Here is a 20199-nt window from a genome sequence, read left to right on the forward strand (position 1 = left end):
TATCATGGCGTCTCCACTGGCCCAAAGCAATCAGGCCAGCCAGACAATGACCTTATGTTCATACATGACTGAGAAGGGGAGTGTGGATTGAGGAAAGAAATAGACAAGAGACAGAAGACAGAGTCTGGAGGGCGTCCAGTGAATACTGTAAGAAAAATTCCTGAGTTTATTACACACATCCTTATATACCCCAATCAAACGGGGAGGGCACAAGACTTTCATGATACAAAGAACAAGTACACGGAATTACCCCCTTACATCACAAACCCCCTTGTCATAACCCCCCTTACATCACTAAACACCTGGTAACCGTGCCTAAGTCAAACATTCTGTTGTCTGGCTTTTAAGTAGCAAGACATCCAATAGCCACACCTTTGCCCCAACATCCTGTTGTTTGTCCTTGAGGAGTAAGAATAGGCTTGAACTCTCTGATCTTTAGTCAAGATGGACCGGATCCTAACCTGTGGGCTCTCACACTCTCCTCAGCTCCTAGCCCGTGTCCATCTTGGGAGTGCTTTTCCTTTCTTTCTGTCTTATTTCTAGTGCCCCATCGCAATCCTTTGCTCTGTTTCGGCGGTAAGCACGCTGCCTCTGATAATTTGGGCCTTCTTGCTGTGTCTCTGAAAAGCATGACTTCCCCTCTTCCTCCCTTTGGAGCCTGCCGGGATGTTCAGTTCACCTCTGCTGTTTTTCTCTCAAACACTAATAAAATTGCCCTTGAACTTCCTTCTGAGTCTGATTTTAAATTCTTTTTAAAATAAAGTTGAGAATACAACAGGGACCCTCCTTTTCTCTATTAAACCCCAACAGAACGGAAGCCCCCCAAAAGCAGGTGCTGTGGGCTCAGCTGGAGACTTTTCATGGTCATGTTGTATTTCAACAACCTCCTCCTCAGAGTGTGGCATCACTGGGAAGATGGCCATGCAGACGCCATTAGGGTGGACCCGCCCTGCCTGGCTGTATCCCCACAGGAAGGGGAGAGTGGACACAGACACACAGGAGATGAAAAGAAAGGTTGGGGTGATATTTCCACACAGCTATAGAGCAAAGGTGGACAGCAAACTGCTGTGGAAAGATAGTTAGGGTACAGTCACCCTCAAAGTTCTCAGAAGGAACAAACTGGGGACACCCTGAGTTTAAACCCTGAGACTCAAGTATGGGACAGTGGTTTCTACAGTTTAAGACATCAGTGTGTGGGTGTGTGGTGTTTTGTGAGGGAATCCCCAGACGGAGAGACAGAGAATTATTTAAATTTTATTTAATTTCTTCTAGACAAGATCTCTTAGGTTATGGAGAGGTCTTCGAGAGGTCGGGAATGGAGAGTATGGTCTTCCCAACCAATATACATCGCAACCCAGCCAAGTTTTTCCCATCTTGAGTTCCGTTTCCACAGACACATTTTGGTTTCAAACTTAAGAAAGAATATGCCAAATTGCAGCTCACAGTGGTGACTGTTAAATTCTGATGAAGCCTGGACTTTGGTTACTGAATCAATACTGTTAGGGGGGAAAGGCTAGGGGGTGATTTGAAGATGGATCTCATCCGTCCTGGGGGTGTTAGCATCAGCACTGGGTGGGTGATGCCCAAGCCTTTCTGTTTGTTTCCAGCAGTCTACAAACAGTGGCAAGATATGAACCTGGCTTTATAGAGAATGACTGGATTCTAGACGTGGTCCACAGGGTCTGGAGAGATGGCTCTGAGGTTAAGAGCACTGGCTGGAGAGATGGCTCAGGTCCTGAGTTCAATTCCTAGCACACACATGGTGACTCACAGCCGTCTATAACAGGATCTGATGCTCTCTTCTGGCCTGTAGATACACAGGCAGAGCTTGCATACATAAAATATGAATAAGTTAAAGTTTAAAAAAAATTAAAGAAGTGGTCCCCACAATCTGCTGAGCCACTGAGCCAGCTCCCCACCCCCACCTTTCCTTTTTTGAGACTTGCAGCAATCTGCCCCCATATCCTATGTGGAGGTGTGCCTGGCTTTACACTATAGTTATGTATTTATTTGTGTGTGTATGCGCGCACACGCGGGTGCATGCTTGTGTAGAGGTCAGAGGACAACTTTCTGGAGCTGATTTTCTCCTTGCACCACATGTATTCCAGGGATCAAACCCAGGTTGTTAGGCTTAGAGGCAAGGGCCTTTACTGAGTCACCTCCCCAGCCTCATACTCTGAGTTTGAAAAGCCTGAATCAGAGCTCTTACTAAGGTAGTGCTGAAAACACTTGCGTGTTGCAAAGACAAATTATTATTTTGTTTTTGTTTTTCGAGACAGGGTTTCTCTGTGGTTTTGGAGCCTGTCCTGGAACTAGCTCTTGTAGACCAGGCTGGTCTCAAACTCACATTGATCTGCCTGCCTCTGCCTTTAATCCTCTGGGATTAAAGGTGTGCGCCACCACCGCCCGGCGCAAAGACAAATTATTAAACTACATAGACAAAGTGAATACACACACACACATATATATATATATACATATATATGTATATATATATATATGATATGACATATCACCTTTGAAACTCAAAACAATTTCCCTCAATGTTATTGATCTTAAAATGAGCCTGTGTCTATCTAAAGTTTTGGTAAGCGGTTCCCTCCTTTTCACATGAATTTTGTACACACAATATATAAATTTTGACTTTGAAAAGAATAAAAGTTCTCTCTCTCTCATCTATCTATATATTGATTTTGTGTTTCTTTTCTATACCTTCTCAATGATGAAGCATCTGTTGCCCTTGTGATAAAGGAGTGTGTATATGTCACACATATACACATGATTGTTTTTTGAGATTGAGTCTTTAGGAGCCCAGGCTGGCTTCAAATTTGCCGCGTAGCTGAGGATGACCTTCAACTGTTCTCTTCAGCGTCCCCCTGGGGTTCCAGGCACAGTGAACGCCAGGCTGAGCAAGGATCTGCTTTTAACGACATGGGGAAAGCAAGTAAAAGAAAACCAGGACTCTCTTCGGAGTTGTTTTATTTAGTCCTCCCACTCCTCAGGTGCTGGGAACCAAACCTATAACCTCCATATCACCTCTGGCATGCTAGACAGGCATTTTACCCCGGAGCTAGACCCTAGTCTCATTCTAGTTTATCTTTATTCGGCAAACGATTCCAGCACTATTTGGACCTAAATTTCAGAGAAAGAAAAAAGGAAGTGGAAAACCAACAGCCCCCCTCCACCTCAGTGATAAGCTGCAGCTGGCTTCAGGGCAACCCCTCCCCCTCCAGGCTGCAGTGCGTTTATCCTCTCTCCCCCCCTCCTCAGAAACAGCCCTCCCCCCTAGCCCCCGTCCAAGTGGTCCCATGGACTTGCGGTGGTATTGTGGATTCTGAGTTTAAAACAACCCTCTGCCAAGCCGGGAGGAGAGTAAAGCCAGCAAGCCCACTGTAGAACACGGCGGGGTGCGGCAGGCGGGGGGGGGGGGGCAACTGCCCCTTGTAAATCCCCTGAGTCCCTGTAACGTAAAGTCGACATGGAAAGGGGAAATTTCCTTTGGGAATTTACACAGCTGCGGATAGTAGCAGACACAGAGAAGTTGAACCGTGATGGGGTGGGGTGGTTCGGAAAGAAAGCCCCAAGTACACCAGCTTCTCTGACCACACAGGGTGACTGGCTCAGTGCGGGTGGCATCAGGTACTGCTCTAGGACCTCGAGGGTCAAACGTCTCTCGACCTACAGTGCCAGTCAGGAGTGTAATGCATGCGCTTTCCCACGATGCCCTTGGACTTGCCCGCCTGCAAGCGGGGTCCTTTCGTCTTGTCCCCCACGTCTCAGTTTTATTCACCTTTCGGCCTCCCACAGGTTCATTTGGTGGGCGCGCCGTCAGGATTGGTGGAAATGAAGGAGGCAGCGGGTGAGAGAGAAGTGAGGGGCTTCTCGTCAACCCGTGAGACACAGCCGGGATGACCCCTAGAACAAGGTCACAGCTCCTCCTCTTCAAAGTGAAGGGCTCCAGGTGACAAATCCTTACAGACGTTTCCCACACACAGCCCCCGGGACAGACACGCAAGGGCCTTCGGGTGCCATTGGTACTTGGCGGTATCTGAGGCCAGTGGTTGCAGTTTCCTAAGTGTTTGGCTGCAGCCCTGGGATCAAACCCTTCTCTTTCTGATCTGCCAGGATCCATTTGGTCCCGTGAAGCCCCTCACAGCTCTGACTCTGGGGTGCTGTTTCTCCCCGCCCACCTTTTCATCTCTCCAAAATCTCTTTCAGGCCAACCAGCATGGTTCTGTATTACTTGAAGAGTCTACAGACCCCCGTCTCCCTTTCGGGTTAGTCGTACCAAATCAGCCTCCAGTTCCTTTTTGGGAGAAGATCGTGGCTGGGGCAGGTTCTCCTCCAGGGGGAGTTTCCTCCAAAGTGGACGGCTCCACCGCCAGCCCCGGAGTGGACGCCTTTCGGTGCTCCACGAGCCTGTCCAGGCAGTCTCGTGGGTGGCAACTGGTCCTAAAGCTCAGGCTGCCTGGGAGGTGACAGGTCGTGCCGCTGCAGGAGAAATTGCTCCTCCTCCGGGGCTGGTTACAGAGCACTCCGGGGAGTGAGAAGGGGTGGCTCTCCCGGGACAGGTACTTTCCGACTCTAGGAAACTCACTCAGCTCTTGGCGTCCCGAGACCCCTTCAACACCTGGGAGGGGCAGGGCGACCTCTGTCCCTCACGTTGGCTTTCAGCCTCTCGAGTTACAGCTTCGGGTCTTTCTTTGCTCCGGGAAAAAGCGGCGGGGTGGCAGTGGCGCGGTCAGGAGAGGACCGCCGCTGAGCTCAGGACACCAGCTGGGAAGGCGCCCCGCCCGCCGCTCAGCTTCCACTCCTCCCGGCGGCAGCGCAGGGAAAGCCCCCGCGGCTCCGCCCACCCCAGGGGCTTTTCTCCAGTCGCCAGTGACTTTGCTTCGGGAGCGCAGCCGCCTGGCGCCGCTTTCCTCCAGGCTGGAGCGCGCAGGGGCCCCTGGCTCTTCTGCGAACGCAAGGGGCAAGAATCGGTGACCTCGGGGCGCGCCCCCGAGTCCGGGTCCCTTAACCCGCACCCCAGCCCCCGGCCCGCGCCTAAGCCTCCAGCATGGTGCTGCTGGCTGGGCCCGGGCCGGAGGGCGGCGGGACACACTGCTTGTCGTCCCCGCAGTCGCCGACGCCACCCCGGGGAGCGCAGACAGGGGACGACCCAGGGGACTACGAAGAGTACGAAGACTTCTCGAGTCTGCCGGACACCCGTAGCATAGCATCAGACGATTCCTTCTATCCTCCCGGAGGCGAGGAGGAGTGCGGCTCGGGGAGTGCCGAGTGCGTCCCGGAGGGTGTCCCTGAGGCGGCGACCCTCCTGCGCGCCGCCTGCACCAACGACGTGGGGCTGCTGCGGGCGCTAGTGCTGCGCGGGCCGAGTTCCGAGGAGGTACGAGAGACTGACCGCAACGGCCGGGTAAGCCTGGGTTTGGGTTGGGTCCTGTCCTCTCTCCTCCCTCGCCCAGACCCCCGTGGCACCCCATTTCTGGATTGACTGCCGCCCAGAGCACCCTTTCCTTCTTGTGTGGCGTACGGTACACAAAATGGGACACTATTTTCTCTGCTCAGGGGCGGAACCTGCGGAAGATGACCCATCCTAGCTTCCTAAAATGTATCCCGGTCCCGGTCCCTTTTCCGCCCCGGGGATCCCCTACTTCTCCCTGGAGGTTGGGGGAGGTTCCCGGAGACCCTTCTATTCAGTGCTTTAATGACTGCTACATTTCCCCAGGCCCCAGGTAGGTGACGGTCTCTACTCCTCTGCGGGGGGACCACCTTTTCCTACCCTCGCTCTCCAGTCTCATTTGTCCCCTCGGCCCAGCCCGCTGCCCTTGCCTAACACGTTGGTGTCCGGAGTAAGATCCGAAAGCTACAGTTCTTTTCCTTACCCAAACCGCCCTGCCTTCCCTTGCTTCTCCTAAAGGCCCGCGCGGCGACCTGCCAGCCTTATCTGCGGTCACCGCTGCAGGTCGAAGCCTGCGAGCCCTCACAAGCTGGTCCGGTGCTGCGCAGCTCTGTAGCGGCTCGCACTGGGGGGTCGACAGTCAGGGAAGTAGGGAACGAGGCAGTCTGCATTAATTATGGCAAGGCTCAGAGAAAAAGCAAGAAAGTTTCAAAACAGGAAAGAAAAAGTTGGAGAGCTCTTCCCACGGATCACTGACAAGGAAAGTGACCCCATTAGTCTCTTCTGGGTGGACAAACAAGCTCACCTGATTTCCATGTTCCCGGAGGCCCCGGGTTTCTGCAGACTCAGCCTTGCACAAATTAGGGACGCCTGTGCTTCTGCTTGGGCGTCACAGCTGATGGAAAATAAGCGCTTTAATATAGGGACGTGGTGACCCCGTGCCTTTGGCTTATCTTGGGGCTGTGTGTATGCAGTGGTTTGCCCCTGACTGCAGTCTGGGTCAGACTTTGGCAAGTATGAAACCAGTATGTCACTTTCTGGCTTTCGATAACCCGGCAGCACTGAACTTGGAGGAACGGTTCGTGCTTGTGATATGTCAGGGAGACCTGTACCACCCTGGTGCCCTGTGGTGGCTGTTCCAGCTGGCATGCCGTAGGAGGAAAGACTCCAGGGGCTGTTTCTCTGCTCCACTTTCAGTTTAACTAAGCGAGTTTTCCGGGTCAGGTGTTCCCAGTAGAAACCTCTCCTTTCTGAGCAAGCAGAGCCGCGTCTTAAACGACCGCCTGTGACCTAGGGTCTCTATGTTTGGTGTGGTCCTCACTGGAAGCCTTCACCTGTGAGTGGCCACTGGCCTCTTCAGGTTTATTGTGCTTTCTGGGGGGTGGACGGGCGGACAAACAAACAATAATCAAAGTTTGAAAGCCGCCAGAAAAGCTGAGAAGTCAAACCACCCGGGAGGCTTGAGCACGGCAGATCAAATTCCAGGACCCCTGTAGAGCCCCTCCCCCGCCCAGACGCCCGGGGCCAGGTAGGAACCTCCGAGCAGTTCCTGTTTAACCTTAGAGACCGTCCCTTCTGCCCAGTTTGTGAGCCTGAAGTGCCGCCCTGCCGCGGAGCCCGGAGAAGTCCGGCAGGCTCGGCCCTCTTTACCTTCTCTCTCTCCATTACTCTGTCATTTGCTTCTTTCTTGTTCTGAAGAGAATGTAGTCCAGCCTGTGGCCCTTGTGCTAGGTATTTTGCTCTGGTTTTTTTTTTTTTTTCTTTCCTTGATTATGAAGATCGAGACTTGAAGGGCCTTGGTTCTGCTTTGAGCCTCCACCTCTTTGTACCCATCAGATGCCCCTGGAGACCCGAGGAAAGGGCCCTGGGCTTTTTAATCTCTGTCAGAGGACTAGGTCCGTGTTCTGTGAACCCTGTGAAAGCAACAGACTGCGTTCTTTTTTTTTTTTTAATTATTTTTATTTTATGTGCATTGGTGCTTTGCCTGCATGTATGTCTGTGTGAAGGTGTCGGATCCCCTGGAACTGGAGCTACAGACAGTTGTGAGCTGCCTTGTGAGTGCTGGGAATTGAACCTGGAAGAATGGCCAGTGCTCTTAACTGTTAAGCCATCTCTCCATCCCCCAGATTGCATTCTTACCATTAGTTATTAAGGAGAAAGCAAGAGACTTAGGGAGTCGGGTGGCAGAAGACATTTTGGTCAGGCAGGTGGAGTCAAGGGCTGGTGGCAGGTGTACTGTGGTTTGGTCATGGCCTGGAGCGGAGATGAGGGGCTGTGGGAGCCAAGGCTAGACAGGGCCACCTAGGCAAGGTGAAGAGTACTCAGCCTCCCTAGCTGCCTGAGAAATATGGGGAAAGTAGAGTGTCAGCTCGCCAGGGACCCCTCCATTCTGTAGCAGTTCACATGCCTTCTAGTGATCACGTGACTCACTTCCTCACTATGTCTCCGTCTTAAGGTACTTTCTCTGGAAGGCCTTTCCATCCCCCCCCCCCCCCAATCTAAGCCTAGAGCTGGCTTAGCTATGTGTTGAGACACCAAAGGACTGAGATTGTCCCTTAGATGGTCATTTGAGCACCAGGAGGACTGTCTTTGGGCAGAGAGGGGAAAAGCACAAAGGTCCTGCCTGAGGCAGGAGCAGTGAGTGTCCCAGCCTGGTCTATGGGTTGATCATTTGTCCTAAAGTAAACTTTAAAGCAGGTCTAAGAGCTTTGGCGGAATAACAGTGGGGCGGGTGACAGCTGGTGAGTATCTCTGCTTAGGGCCAGCTTCCCAGGAGCCTCTGAAACGGTGCTTCTCAACCTGTGGGTCGAGACCCCTTTTAATAAATCTTTCATGGGAGTCACATGTCAGATATTTATGATTCATAACAGTAGTAAAATTACAGTTATGAAATAGCAACTAATAATTTTATGGTTGGGCTCACCACAACATGGGGAACTGAATGAAAGGGTCGCAGCATCAGGAAGGTTGGGAACCATGGCTGTGGAGGCTTTTGGAGGCTGTTGAAGTTGCTGAATAGCTCACTTCTTCAGAGGCCCAGTCTGAGCTACAGGTAGCTGAAGACCGCATGGGAAACTAGGGGATGTTACTGGCCATGCGAATTTCCTGCCAAATCAGTGTTCTGGAAGGATCTCAGGACCGACCATGTAGCATTTAAACATTCATCACTTATTTTTCCAGGAGCACTGAACACATGCTCTTCCTGTTTTTGGGCAGAGGTTGTTTGGTTCCTCATAAAATGATGGTGAAACCCTCCAGAAACCCTTTTCCTAATGGTTTTCTTCGCATCGTAGCGTGTAAGTCAGGCTTACTCCTGCAGCCCTGGCGGCTCTCCTTCATTAACAGCAAGACGGAAGACATATTTGTATCATTGTAGTTGTGGTGGAAGGGCAGTCTGATGTCAGACACCTGGGCCAGACTATGTCTGTAAAGCTTAAAGTGCCTCTGTATGGTGACATCTCAGGAAATTTCCCAAAGTCACTGTTCATTTATTACCAACACAGCCAAGTCCCTCAGCGTGGGGTGTCTCCCCTCACGCAAGAGGCTTGCATCTCCTGTTTTACAGGATACTTGGGTGTGATCAACACTCTCCCCTTGAAATGCAATTGAGAAATTTGTTGCATATTTTTAATGAAGGATTTTGATGAATGTAGGAATCCCCTCTTTTTACAGTGAGGGTCACAGGGTTGGAATTCATGCACAGCCCTCCATCCTCCTACGCCTCAAATGCCCTGCGCGTGCATAGAAACTGGCTTACTCACAGGGAAGCTGAACTTTCAGATCTGTGCTAGTTACTATGGAGAGTGGGTTCTGGCCTTGACCCTCCAGCACTTGCCAGGGGCCAGTGCACACAGGGAAAGGCTTCCCTTGCTGTTGTCTGCCTCTCATCTTGTTGTAGGAACGTTGTGATCGATTACAAGCCCTGCAGTATGGAGCTTGGCTTTATGTGGGTCCAATGGGTTCAAACTTAGGTCCTTTTGCTTGTGTGGCTAAGGCTTTACCCACTGAACCTCCTCCCTGGCCCACTGTGTTCTTGTTTGGGTTTCTCTCTGGAGAGTCAAGAAGGAGAGAAGGGGGCATTGGATAGCGTTGTATTGGGAACTCATTCCAAGGATTGCATTAAAAGTGAACCCGCTCAGCTTTTGGGAACTTATTCTCTAAGCCTCCTTCTGCCTTGTTGCAGGGAGAGGAGTTTTGTTGACTCCCATGGAAGGCCTGCCCCTTTCTGACTGGAGAAGGAGAGGATTGGGGTGGGGGTCGATGGAAAGTGGAGAGAGGGAACAGGAAGGGGGGGGGAACTTTGGTTGGTATGTAAAATAAATGAAAACATTTAATACTCAAAAAGGTGAATCGGCTCAAGTGATGAAGTGAGCCTCGGAAGACTGGGCCTGTGGTAGGTGGCCAGCTCTTCCGCCTCTGGTGACCTTGGGGGTGTGTCCAGGCCTAGCATCCATAGAAAGGAGCTTATAGGTTAGGTATGAGGATATCAGTTATCTGTGGTTGTGTAGTGTTTTATATGTTACTCAATTCTGTGTACCTACAGCAAATATATTTGAGAAAAATATATTAGTCTGGCGTCAGCCCAAGCCCATATAGGCCTCTCACTCTTTGCCTCTGCATGCTGCATGGCCCGGACTGCAAGGCTGTGGTCCAGGAAGTTTCCCTGCATGCAGCAGGAGGCCCCTCAGTCTTGTAGTCTCCTTTGAGGACTATAAGAACCTCATGTCTGACCCCACCTTCTGTTTATTAGGAGTACAACCAAGTTTTTAACCCAGGGGCTGTACAGAACATTTACACAAGTCATAGATAGCACCATGGAACTCACCCTCCCCCCCAGAGAACCCCGGGGGTTCAGTAGTAACCGCTCTGCTGAAGCTAACCAAATGCAGCCTATGGAGGCGAGATTTTCCATTTGCTCCCAGCTGGTGGCGAACTGCAGATGGCAAGACCAGGATGGTCCCTGCTGATGACTCATCTCTGCTCCTCGTGACCGCTCGTCTTCCAGCAGGCTGGTCCTGCTGGCTGTCTGTGGCACACGCAGGTTCAAGAAGGCCAGTTTTGGCCCAGGTTTAATTCCGCTTCTGCTGAAGTAAGTCACAGGTCAAGTTCAAGTGGAGACAACAGACTTTTCTCTCAGTGGGGGAACTGTGAGCTGGGGGTGCAGGGGAGAGAGGCTCTTCTTGCTGTCAGTCTACCTGAGGGAAGGTGAGGTTAAGTCTAGGACTACGATGTGCCCTTCCCTGGGTGTCTCCATCAGGTTTCAAGCCTTTGGGTGTTTACCTGCTGACGTGTACGTGTGTCTGAGTTCATGGCAGGTACTTGGGCACTCAGGAGGTCATGGCTTGAGGGCAACCCTGTTAGAGCAGTGTGGTTGCACTGGTGGGGGTTGCTCTCTGTTGGCTTCTCTGAATTGGCTTATTGATGCTCATTCAGCCTCCATGTCTCCAGGATGCCTGGGACTTCCAGGCCACTGAAACAGCCTTTGACTCAGAGTTCAGCTTCCAGGAGGCAGTGATGAATGGGTGGTTATTTCAGAACAGGTGAGGGGGTTGACAAGATGGCTCAGCAGGGAAAGGCGCTTGCTACAACCTAAATTTAATCCCAGGAGCTGTCATAAGGGTGGGAGGAGAGAATTGACGGGAAAACGTTGCTGTCTGATCCTCCCCACATGCATGCCGAGTCATGCGTGCTCCAGGAAATGGTTTATCTTGGCTCACAGTTTCAAAGGTTTCAGTTCACAGTCACTTGGGCCTGTTGGGTTAGGCCTGTGACCGCACAGTACAACGTGGTGGGAACATAAGATAGGGGAGGCTACTCACTTCATGGCCGTCAAAAAATAGAGAAAGGGGGCTGAGGTACTATTATTCATTCAAAAACTTTTTCCTAATGGTCTAACTTCCTCCCAGTAGGCTCCACCTCCTAAAGTTTTATCACATCCCAGTAGTGATACAAACTGGGATCAAGCCTTCAACACATGAACCTTTGAGGAACGCTCAATGTCCATTTTATATTGAGATAATGTATAGACCCCTTTCATTTCATAGCTGCTAACAGGGGGACTCTGGGGCAGGCAGGAAGGCTCAGAGGATAGAGCCACTTGCTGCCACATTAGAGAATCTCAGTTGTCCTTGACTTCCATATACGGGCTCTGGGATGTTAGCCCATGGGATGTTAGGTACATCCTCTGTTGGATGTCTAGCTGGCAAAGGTTTTCTCCCACTGTGTTGACCGCTGCTTCTCTTGATTGACTGTTACTTTTGCTGTCCAGAAGCCTCTGGGTTCCATGTGGTTCTGTTTTCAATTGTTGGCCTCATTTCCTGAGCAACTGGTTTCCTATTTAGACATCTTGACCCGTGTTTGTGTGTTACAGTGCACTCTCTCCTGCCTCTTCCAGCAGCTTCAGGTTTTACATGGAGGTTTTTGATTCATTTGGAGTTGGTTTTTGTACAGTGAGAGATAAGGGTCCAGCTCCTTTCTTTCTGCACATGAACATCCAGTTTCTCTGACATCATTTGTTGAAGTTGTTTTCTTCTTGTTAGTGTCTTTAGTCTTTGTAAAGAATAGGTGACTGTGGTTGTGTGGGTGTAAATCTGGGCTCTTTAGTCTATTTACATGTCTGTGTCTGTGCCAATACCATGTTGTTTTTGTTGTTATGGCTCTGTAGTTTAGCTTGAGATTGGGTATGCTGAGGCCTTAGTCTTTTTGCTTAGAATTGCGTTTAGCCCTCCCTTTTAATTTCTTGTGGACCGCTGTGGACAGCTTATTGGGGGTAGGAATTCTAAATCATAGCCACAGGGCATACATAAGCCAAAATAATCCCTTATGTAAAACAATGTTATCTTATTTTTTATTAGAAAGAATAAGAAGAAAACAAGTTGTTGAATTGAGTAAAGGCAATGTGTTTCATTCAAGAAGGTTGGGAAATAATTCACGTAGGCAGTCTGGTGTGTGTGTACGTGTATAAATGTGTATACATGCACACACACCCGTGTGTAATCAATGCCATCATGATCTTCCTCTTGCCTTCCCTTAGCTTTCTGATCTCCATGGAAAGAATTCAGATGAAATGCACAGAATGGTGGGTATGGTGTAGGAATTTATTACGGAGTAATTGCATCATTCCCAGTGGGTGAGGTTGTCCAGTGGCCGAAGAGACCCTTGCAGAGCAGAATACTCTCAATGGCTGAGCATGGGCCATGGCCAGAGATACTACTCTGTAGGACACTCTTCCTGGGTGAGCATGGAGAGTGGCCAGAGAGGTCATTTTCCCAGCTTATATTTCAGGCAGATTTTATACTATTGTAAAAGTCTCTGAAACAGCCTTCCCAATGGTCATTTTCCTGTCAGGTGATTGGCAGGCATGTTTGGCTTGACTCTCCCAGGAGGGAACAATGGTGTGTAAAATCTCCTGTTAGTGTCTTGAAGGAGTCAGAATTCCTGGAAGCAGTGCTAGATACTGATAGATTGGTGACCTTCCAGGAAGTCCAGAATGTCATGTCTCCTCCCAGGGCCAGAGCTAGAACTCAGGTCCCTTTTCCTTTGGCGGGTCTTTTGAGTCTTACTGCTCCAGTTCTTGGTTTTTACGAGGAATTAATTATGAGGGAGGGGTCCATCCATACTCAATGCCTGTCAAGTGTGCGGATACCTACGTGGACACCTAGCAATGCTAAGGGAAAGGACTGGGCAGGGAGGGTGACGGGTGGGAGCCACAGAGTTGTGAGGAACAAGGGAAAGACAGTGTGAATGTGATCCTAGAACCTTTTGTCACACTCAGGATCTTGCGTTGTAGATGAGGTAAGATATTAAGGATTTGGGAAGAGAGATGGCATAGAGGTTTAGAGTTCTTCCTGCCCTTCCAGAAGCCTCGAGTTTGGTTCCCAGCACCTGTCCTGGGCGGTCTCAGCTGAGAGAGGCACAGACGGGTGTGTGGGTGATGAGGTGGGAGTATCCATCTCCTTGTGCTTGTGGGAAGTGTCAGTTAAGGGTATTGCGTTCATAGTACCCGTTCCTCCAACAATATGTATTTGTTGTTTGTTTATTTAGTTAGTGATGCTGAGGTTGGAGCCTCAGGCCTCATATGCTAGGAGACTGTTCGTCCACGAAGCTGGTTAAAATAGAGAAGTTGGGACTCCTAGTGCAAGCCTGTAATCTCAGTTTCTGAGAAAGTTGAGACAGGAGGAGCAAACATTCAAGGCCAGCCTGGGCAACTTAGTGAGACTCTATCTCAAGCAGTCAAAAGAGGGGCGCATCTCAGTGGTAATAGTTCATGTAGCATGTGGGGCCCTGGGCCCAGTATCCAGTTCTGGAAGTGGGGGAGGAGAACAAGGAAGCCATACTGATGAGAAGAGCTCATTAAAGACTGTGATGCTCTTGAATAGTGTGGCTGTAGAGACAGAGGGCGACTAAGTTGGAGAAGGCGGAGCTGCTGCAGAAAGACAACTGGAGGAGCCCCGGGGATGGGCCAGTTCTGCACTAACACATGTGGGTTAAAGTGCACGGAATTAAACACAGGCATGCACATGCCTTCACACACATTTGTGTACATACCCTCACACAGAGGCACACAGACACTCATACACATGTATGCACGCACCCTCTCACACAGTGCATGCTTGCATCCTTACACCCACGTGGGTATACACACGCATTTACATACTCCAGTACACATATGCGTGGACACACTTTGACATAGTGTATATGCACACACTCTTGCCCACCATGCATGTATACATATACCCATAAACACACATGCTCACACATATGTACTTGCAGTACAGGTACAGCTTGACTCCATCCGTGGTTTGCAGCAATGTCAAGTTCCTGGTAGTGCTGTTGTGTCATACACAGGGGTACTGGCATCAAGGACAAACGTTGAAGAGCGCAACTTCCTGTGCGCCCGTTAACTATTTCAAGACGTTAGTGGGGGTTCCCCCTTGATACCACCTTCGCTTTCTGCTTAAGTTTACCTTTGGTGACGTGGCTGAAATGAACCCGGCCCAGAGTGTGGGTAGCAGAGCTTTCCTATGCTCAGTGTCTCAAGTCTCCCTGGGCTGCTGACCCAGGAAGCGGCTTCTTGGCTACAGAGGGTCACCCCAACCCAGACCGCTGAATACGGATGTTGCAGCTCCGGGTGCCCTCTACTACCAGATGCTAGCCCTCTTATCGTCTCTGCCAACTGCTGTGACTGTTGTCTGCTGGGTGCTATGCGGGTTCAGAGCAGGAGTGAAGCCACAGTTGAGTGCTTTCCCGCACCCCCTTCCTACACCCCCTTCCCACACTGCCTTCCCACACCCCCTTCCCGCACCGCCTTCCCAGGTCTTTCTTTCTTTCTTTTTTTTTTTTTTTGGTTTTTCGAGACAGGGTTTCTCTGTAGCTTTTGGAGCCTGTCCTTTGTAGACCAGGCTGGCCTCGAACTCACAGAGATCTGCCTGCCTCTGCCTCCCGAGTGCTGGGATTAAAGGCGTGCGCCACCACCGCCCGGCTCCAGGTCTTTCTTCTGACTGCTCAGGCAGGAGTGCTCAAAAATAGTCATCTGCTCTTTTTTTTAATCTGTCTTTAAAATTATATATATGAAAGAGATTTTGTTTTTTATGATTTTATAATATTTTTATTGCACTATACATTTCTCTCCACTCCCCTCCCTTCCTCCCCTCTCCCTTTCTACCCTCTTCTGTGACCCGCACGCTCCTGATTTACTCAGGACATCGTGTCTTTTTCTCCTTCCTATTTAGATCCGTGTAGTCTCTCTTAGAGTCCTCTTTGATGTCTAGGTTCTCTAGGGTTGTGGATTGTAGGCTGGTTTTTCTTTGCTTTATGTCTAAAAGCCACTTATGAGTGAGTACACATTATATTTGTCTTTCTGGGTGTGGGTTACCTCATTCAGTGTTTTTTTTTTTTTTCTAGATCCATCCATTTGCCTGCAAATTTCAAGATTTCATTATTTTTTACCGCTGAGTTGTACTCCATTGTGTAAATGTACCACATTTTTCTTACCCATTCTTCCATTGAGCGGCATCTAGGTTGCTTCCAGGTTCTGGCTATGACAAATAATGCTGCTATGAACATAGTTCAGCACATGTCCTGTGGTATGAATGAGTTTTCTTTGGGTATGTACCCAAAAGTGGTATTGCTGGGTCTTGAGGTAGATTGTTTCCTAATTTTCTGAGAAATTGCCATACTGACATCCAAAGGGGCTGTACCAGTTTGCACTCCACCAGCAATGCAGAAGTGTTCCTTTTACCCGACATCCTCTCCAGCATAAATTGTCATCACTGTTTTTGATCTTGGCCATTCTTATAGGTATAAAATGGAATCTCAGAGTTGTTTTGATTTGCATTTCTCAGATAGCTAAGGATATTGAACATAATTCCTTAAGTATCTTTCAGCCATTTTAGATTCAACTGTTGAGAGTACTCTGTTTAGGTCTGCACCCCATTTTTTTTTTTACTGGATTATGTGTTCTTTTGATGATCAATTTCTTGAGTTATTTGTATATTTTGGACCTCTGTCTGATGTGGGGTTAGTGAAGATCTTTTCCTTTCTGTCAGCTGCCGTTTTGTCTTGTTGACTGTGTCCTTTGCTTTACAGAAGCTTTTCAGTTTCAGGAAGTCCTATTTATTAGTTGTTGCTCTCAGTGTCTGTGCTACTGGGGTTGTATTTAGAAAGTGGTCTCCTGTGCTAATGCATTCAAGTGTACTTCTTACTTTCTCTTCCATGAGGTTCAGAGTGGTTGATTTTATGTTGAGGTCTTTGGATATCAACAAGTAAAAGAATGCAAATAGACATATCTATCATTATGCACAAAACTTAAGTTCAAATGGATCAAAGACCTCAGCTTAAAATATATTTTTAAAGATTGATTTATTTTGCTATTTTGTGTGTATGAGTGTTTTGCCTGCATGTATGTATGAGCACCATGTGCATGCCTGGTGCCCTCGAAGGTCAGAAGAGGGCTTTGGGTTCCTTGGTACTGGAGTTAAGATGGTTGTAAACTACCATGTGAGTGCTGGAAACCAAGCCCAGTTCTATGCATGAGCAAAGAGCATCTTTAGTGGCTGAGCCAATGCTCCAGCCCTGTAAAATAGTTTTTTTTTTTATTATTATTTTTTTTTATTTATTTTTATTTATTTTTTTTTCTTGCTGATTTTTTTATTAATTAATTAATTTAATTATTAAAGATTTCTGCCTCTTCCCCGCCACCACCTCCCATTCCCTCCCTCTCCCTGTAAAATAGTTTTTATACTTATTTGTTTTCTTTGTACGTGCATGGACAGATGTGTACCACAGTGCCCATGGGGGTCAGAGAGCCACAGGGAGGCATCAGTTCTCTCGTCAGGCTTGGCAACAAGCGCCTTCTCCAACCGAGTACCTGCTCTCTGATCTGGTTTCCTGTAGGTCTGAAACGGAAAGGTCCATGGCAATGGCAGCACCTTCCCATGCTTCTGTGGGGACACATGAGGTCCTTAAATAGGAGGCTTTCGCTCAGTGGTAGATGTTCAGGCGGCAGCTATGGCTTCTGGGAGTGAATTACTATCCAGGTCATTTCTCAGTACTGCTGGCTGCACTTTAGCCTGGAATCAGGTGGAAGCAAAGCAAACATTTAAGCCAAAAGGGGTAATTAAGGAAATAGAGCTGGTTGTGGTGGCTTACACCTGTGATCCTAGCATTTAAGAGGCTGAGGCAGGAAGATTGCCTGCTGTGAATCTGAAGGCCCTTCTGGGCTATAGTGTGAGAGACATTGTCAGGAAGGAAGGAAGGAAGGAAGGAAGGAGGGAGGGAGGGAGGGAGGGAGGGAAGGAAGGAAGGAAGGAAGGAAGGAAGGAAGGAAGGAAGGAAGGAAGGAAGGAAAAAAATGTAAGTTGCTGTGGTACCTGTTGTAACACCAGCCCTTTGGAGGTAGGAACAGGAGGACCAGGAGTTCAGGGTCATCCTCGGTTATACAGAGTGAAATTCTTGCACAGCCACGTGCCAAGGTCTCTTGTGCTAAAAAGGGCAGCTGTGACACACACCCGGGTGCACCTGGACTCGGAGTGAGTGGGCATTGAGGTGTTGCTGTGGTGAGCAGAGGAGAGGCAAATGGGCCTGGAGGCAGCCAGAGGCACCCAGACCTTGGATGGAGGATCGTTGAGGGACTGCAGCTGTCCTGTCAGTGATGGCCACAGGTTTTCATCTTCCTTGAGTCAGAGCAAAGGTCCCTGCTTTACTGGCCCATCCAGGGTCAACGAGCAGCTGTGGTGGAGTTTAGTTTTCCCTCAGTGTGGGCCCAGTCCCAGCCCCAGAGGACCCTCCCTGCCCACTCTGCCATTTCTGCCTAATGCTTCAGCATCGCTGCTTGACAACTCGGGACAATAGTCACCTGCTAAAAATAGCCAGCACTGACCTGGCTGTCCCCCAGCTGTGGCTTGTAGTGAGAACACGGGTGGGTTTCTGGAAAGTGAGTCCCAGGTGCAGAAAAGCCAGGCTCACTCACCTAGTTAATAATTGAGCCCAGCTTGCTGAACTGTGGTGACCTTCTTCTCCCTGGTGTACAAACACCTTGAGCAGGCTGGAGCATTTTCCAGAAGTTTCTAAGGCCCTCAGTGGGCACTGTGAGGCAGGGGAAGAAGAGACTCTTGCACATTTTGTCATCTTTATGTTCTGTTTCATGGTGGGCTGCACCAGGCCTTGCTGATTGGTTGGCTGTGATGGTGAGGTTTCCCCCAGCAGGCACCAGATGGACCAGGCATTCAGTTTACACTGTGTTTTTGTGTTTGTGTGTGCACGTACATGTTCATATGTGAGCATACACTCACTGAGTCGGTGCACGTGGAGACTGGACGTATGTTGGGCTGCCTTCTGTGATCACCTGATCATGCCCCGCTGTAGTTTTAGAGTCAGGGTCTCTCACTGAACTTGAAGCTCTGGTTAGCTGGTGAGTCCAGATCCACCGGCCTCTGTGCCCTTCATCCTTCCAGCACCGAGGTTACAGATGTGCACACATCATTCCTGTTGTTTACATGAGGACTGGGGATCCAGACTCAGGTCCTAATGCTTATGTATCCAACACTTTATCCCCAGTGGGCCTTCTTCCAGCCCTACAGCATGCTCTTTGTCATACAAAAGCCATCATGCAGCAGGGGGACACAGAACAGAGCTGTCTTCTTGGCGGGAGTGGTCTTTAAGGGGTATAGAGAGTCCTGGTCAGAGTGGGGGAGGGGAGTTAAGGCTTCTAGCCCCTGTCACAGGAGAAGTAAATAGATTCTCTAGGACACTCTGACATTAGACACACTAGAGAAACTGGTGACTTTGTTTTTAATAAAAATGATCATCTCTAGCCAGGCATTGGTGGTACAGGCCCTTAACCCCAGGACTCGGGAGGTAGAGGCAGGTGGACTCAGGAGGTAGAGGCAGGTGATCTCTGTGAGTTTGAGACCTGCATGATCTACAAAGTGAGTTCCAGGATAGCCAGAGCTGTTACACAGAGAAACCCTGCCTCAAAAAAACAAAACAAAACAAAGAAAAAATCATTTTTAGTTTCCTTTTGTGGGTAAACGAATCTGAATCCTTTGAGTTTATTTTCAGGGAGGTGTGGAAGCATTTGGGGAGATCATAAAAAGATAAAGCCTACTTTGCTTGTTAGAGGCTGTCACTCACAAGGACTGAAGTCCTGTGAACAATTTTATTGGGGTCTCCCACCCTGAAGACACTCTTTATTCCTTAGCTTTAGTTCATGGAGGGGAACTTTGATCATGCCGGCTTTGTTTGCAGTGGGTTGGACTGTGTGTGGTGTGCACGCCAGCAAATGCCAGGAAGCCTCTGCATTTCTCAGTGACACAGAAAGTCACTGCTGAGCCATGGCATTCCAAGAGAATGGCCATGTTGAAGCTTCTGCTATGAGAACACATCAGATGCTGAAGGGATAAGAAGAGCATTGTGTGTTTGAGTATCTCTGCTGTAGAAGAGACGTGCAGTTTGAGAACGCATCAATAGAATGGTATGTGCACGACTTTCCAAGCCATTTTTCTTTTTCCATTTTTATTTATTTTTTATTTTTGAGGTTGGCCTTGAACTGATTGGGTAGTACAGATGGCCCTAAATTCAAAATGATCCTCTTGCCTCATCCTCACGAGTGCCAGGATCACAAGTGTGTTCCCCTCTATCCAGCTCTGAAAGTCACTTTTACTTAAAACAAAACCAAAATACAAAAGCAAAATCAAACAACCACCCAAACAAGAAGTCTCGGTCAAAAATTCGATTCTCTGCTGTTTCCTGCTTGCAGTCCTGTATCTTGCTTGGCTTCCCACTTGCCTGTTTCTGGGCCACTTGGTCTACAAGCCTTCAGTTCTTTCCTTCCCTCCGAGGCCCTTTTCCGAGTCTAGTCTCTTCTTCCTGTGCAGTCTCATTTTCTGAATCAGCTTGGCTAGCTGTAGTAGTGACGCAGCTAATCAGACACCAGTCTAGATATTGCTTCCTAGGGACTTGGAGCTGTGGTCAATATCAGTATCAATATCAGTATCAATAGTCACCCTTCGTAATGTGAGGGTGACTCATCTGATCAGTGGGCTCTTTAAAACGTTAGAGGTTTTCTGAAGAAGAAGCCTCTAGCTGTCAGTGCTGCAAGGTATGATGGCTCTAGCCTGCAATCCTAGCATTTGGGAGGCTGAGGCAGGGGGATTTGGGCAAGTTCATACTGAGTTCTAGGTCAGCGTGAGTTAGAGTAAGACCCTGCCTCTAATGTACAGAAACAAAAGCAGGGCTTAGGGGATGACTCGGTGAGAGAATGCTCGCCACACAAGCACAGAGAGTGAGTTAAGATCCCA

At 49.1% G+C, this 20199-nt stretch overlaps 1 protein-coding gene across 2 annotated transcripts in view; it reads left to right on the plus strand.

Moving 5' to 3' along the window:
* The first annotated feature begins 3308 nt into the window (after positions 1-3308).
* The window catches only part of Ankrd33b (ankyrin repeat domain 33B), a 64325-nt gene continuing 47434 nt past the window's right edge, over positions 3309-20199 (plus strand). Inside the window, exon 1 of one of the 2 annotated variants that reach the window (XM_057790042.1) lies at positions 3309-5416. In XM_057790042.1, coding sequence (XP_057646025.1) covers positions 5060-5416 — 357 coding nt within the window. In that variant the 5' untranslated portion in view covers positions 3309-5059. Of the gene's footprint in view, positions 5417-6876; positions 6930-20199 lie in introns of those variants that run through there. The other variant, XM_057790044.1, reaches the window with a different exon arrangement.

This window comes from Chionomys nivalis, chromosome 15 (assembly GCF_950005125.1).
Source record: "Chionomys nivalis chromosome 15, mChiNiv1.1, whole genome shotgun sequence".
NCBI lineage: Eukaryota > Metazoa > Chordata > Mammalia > Rodentia > Cricetidae > Chionomys > Chionomys nivalis.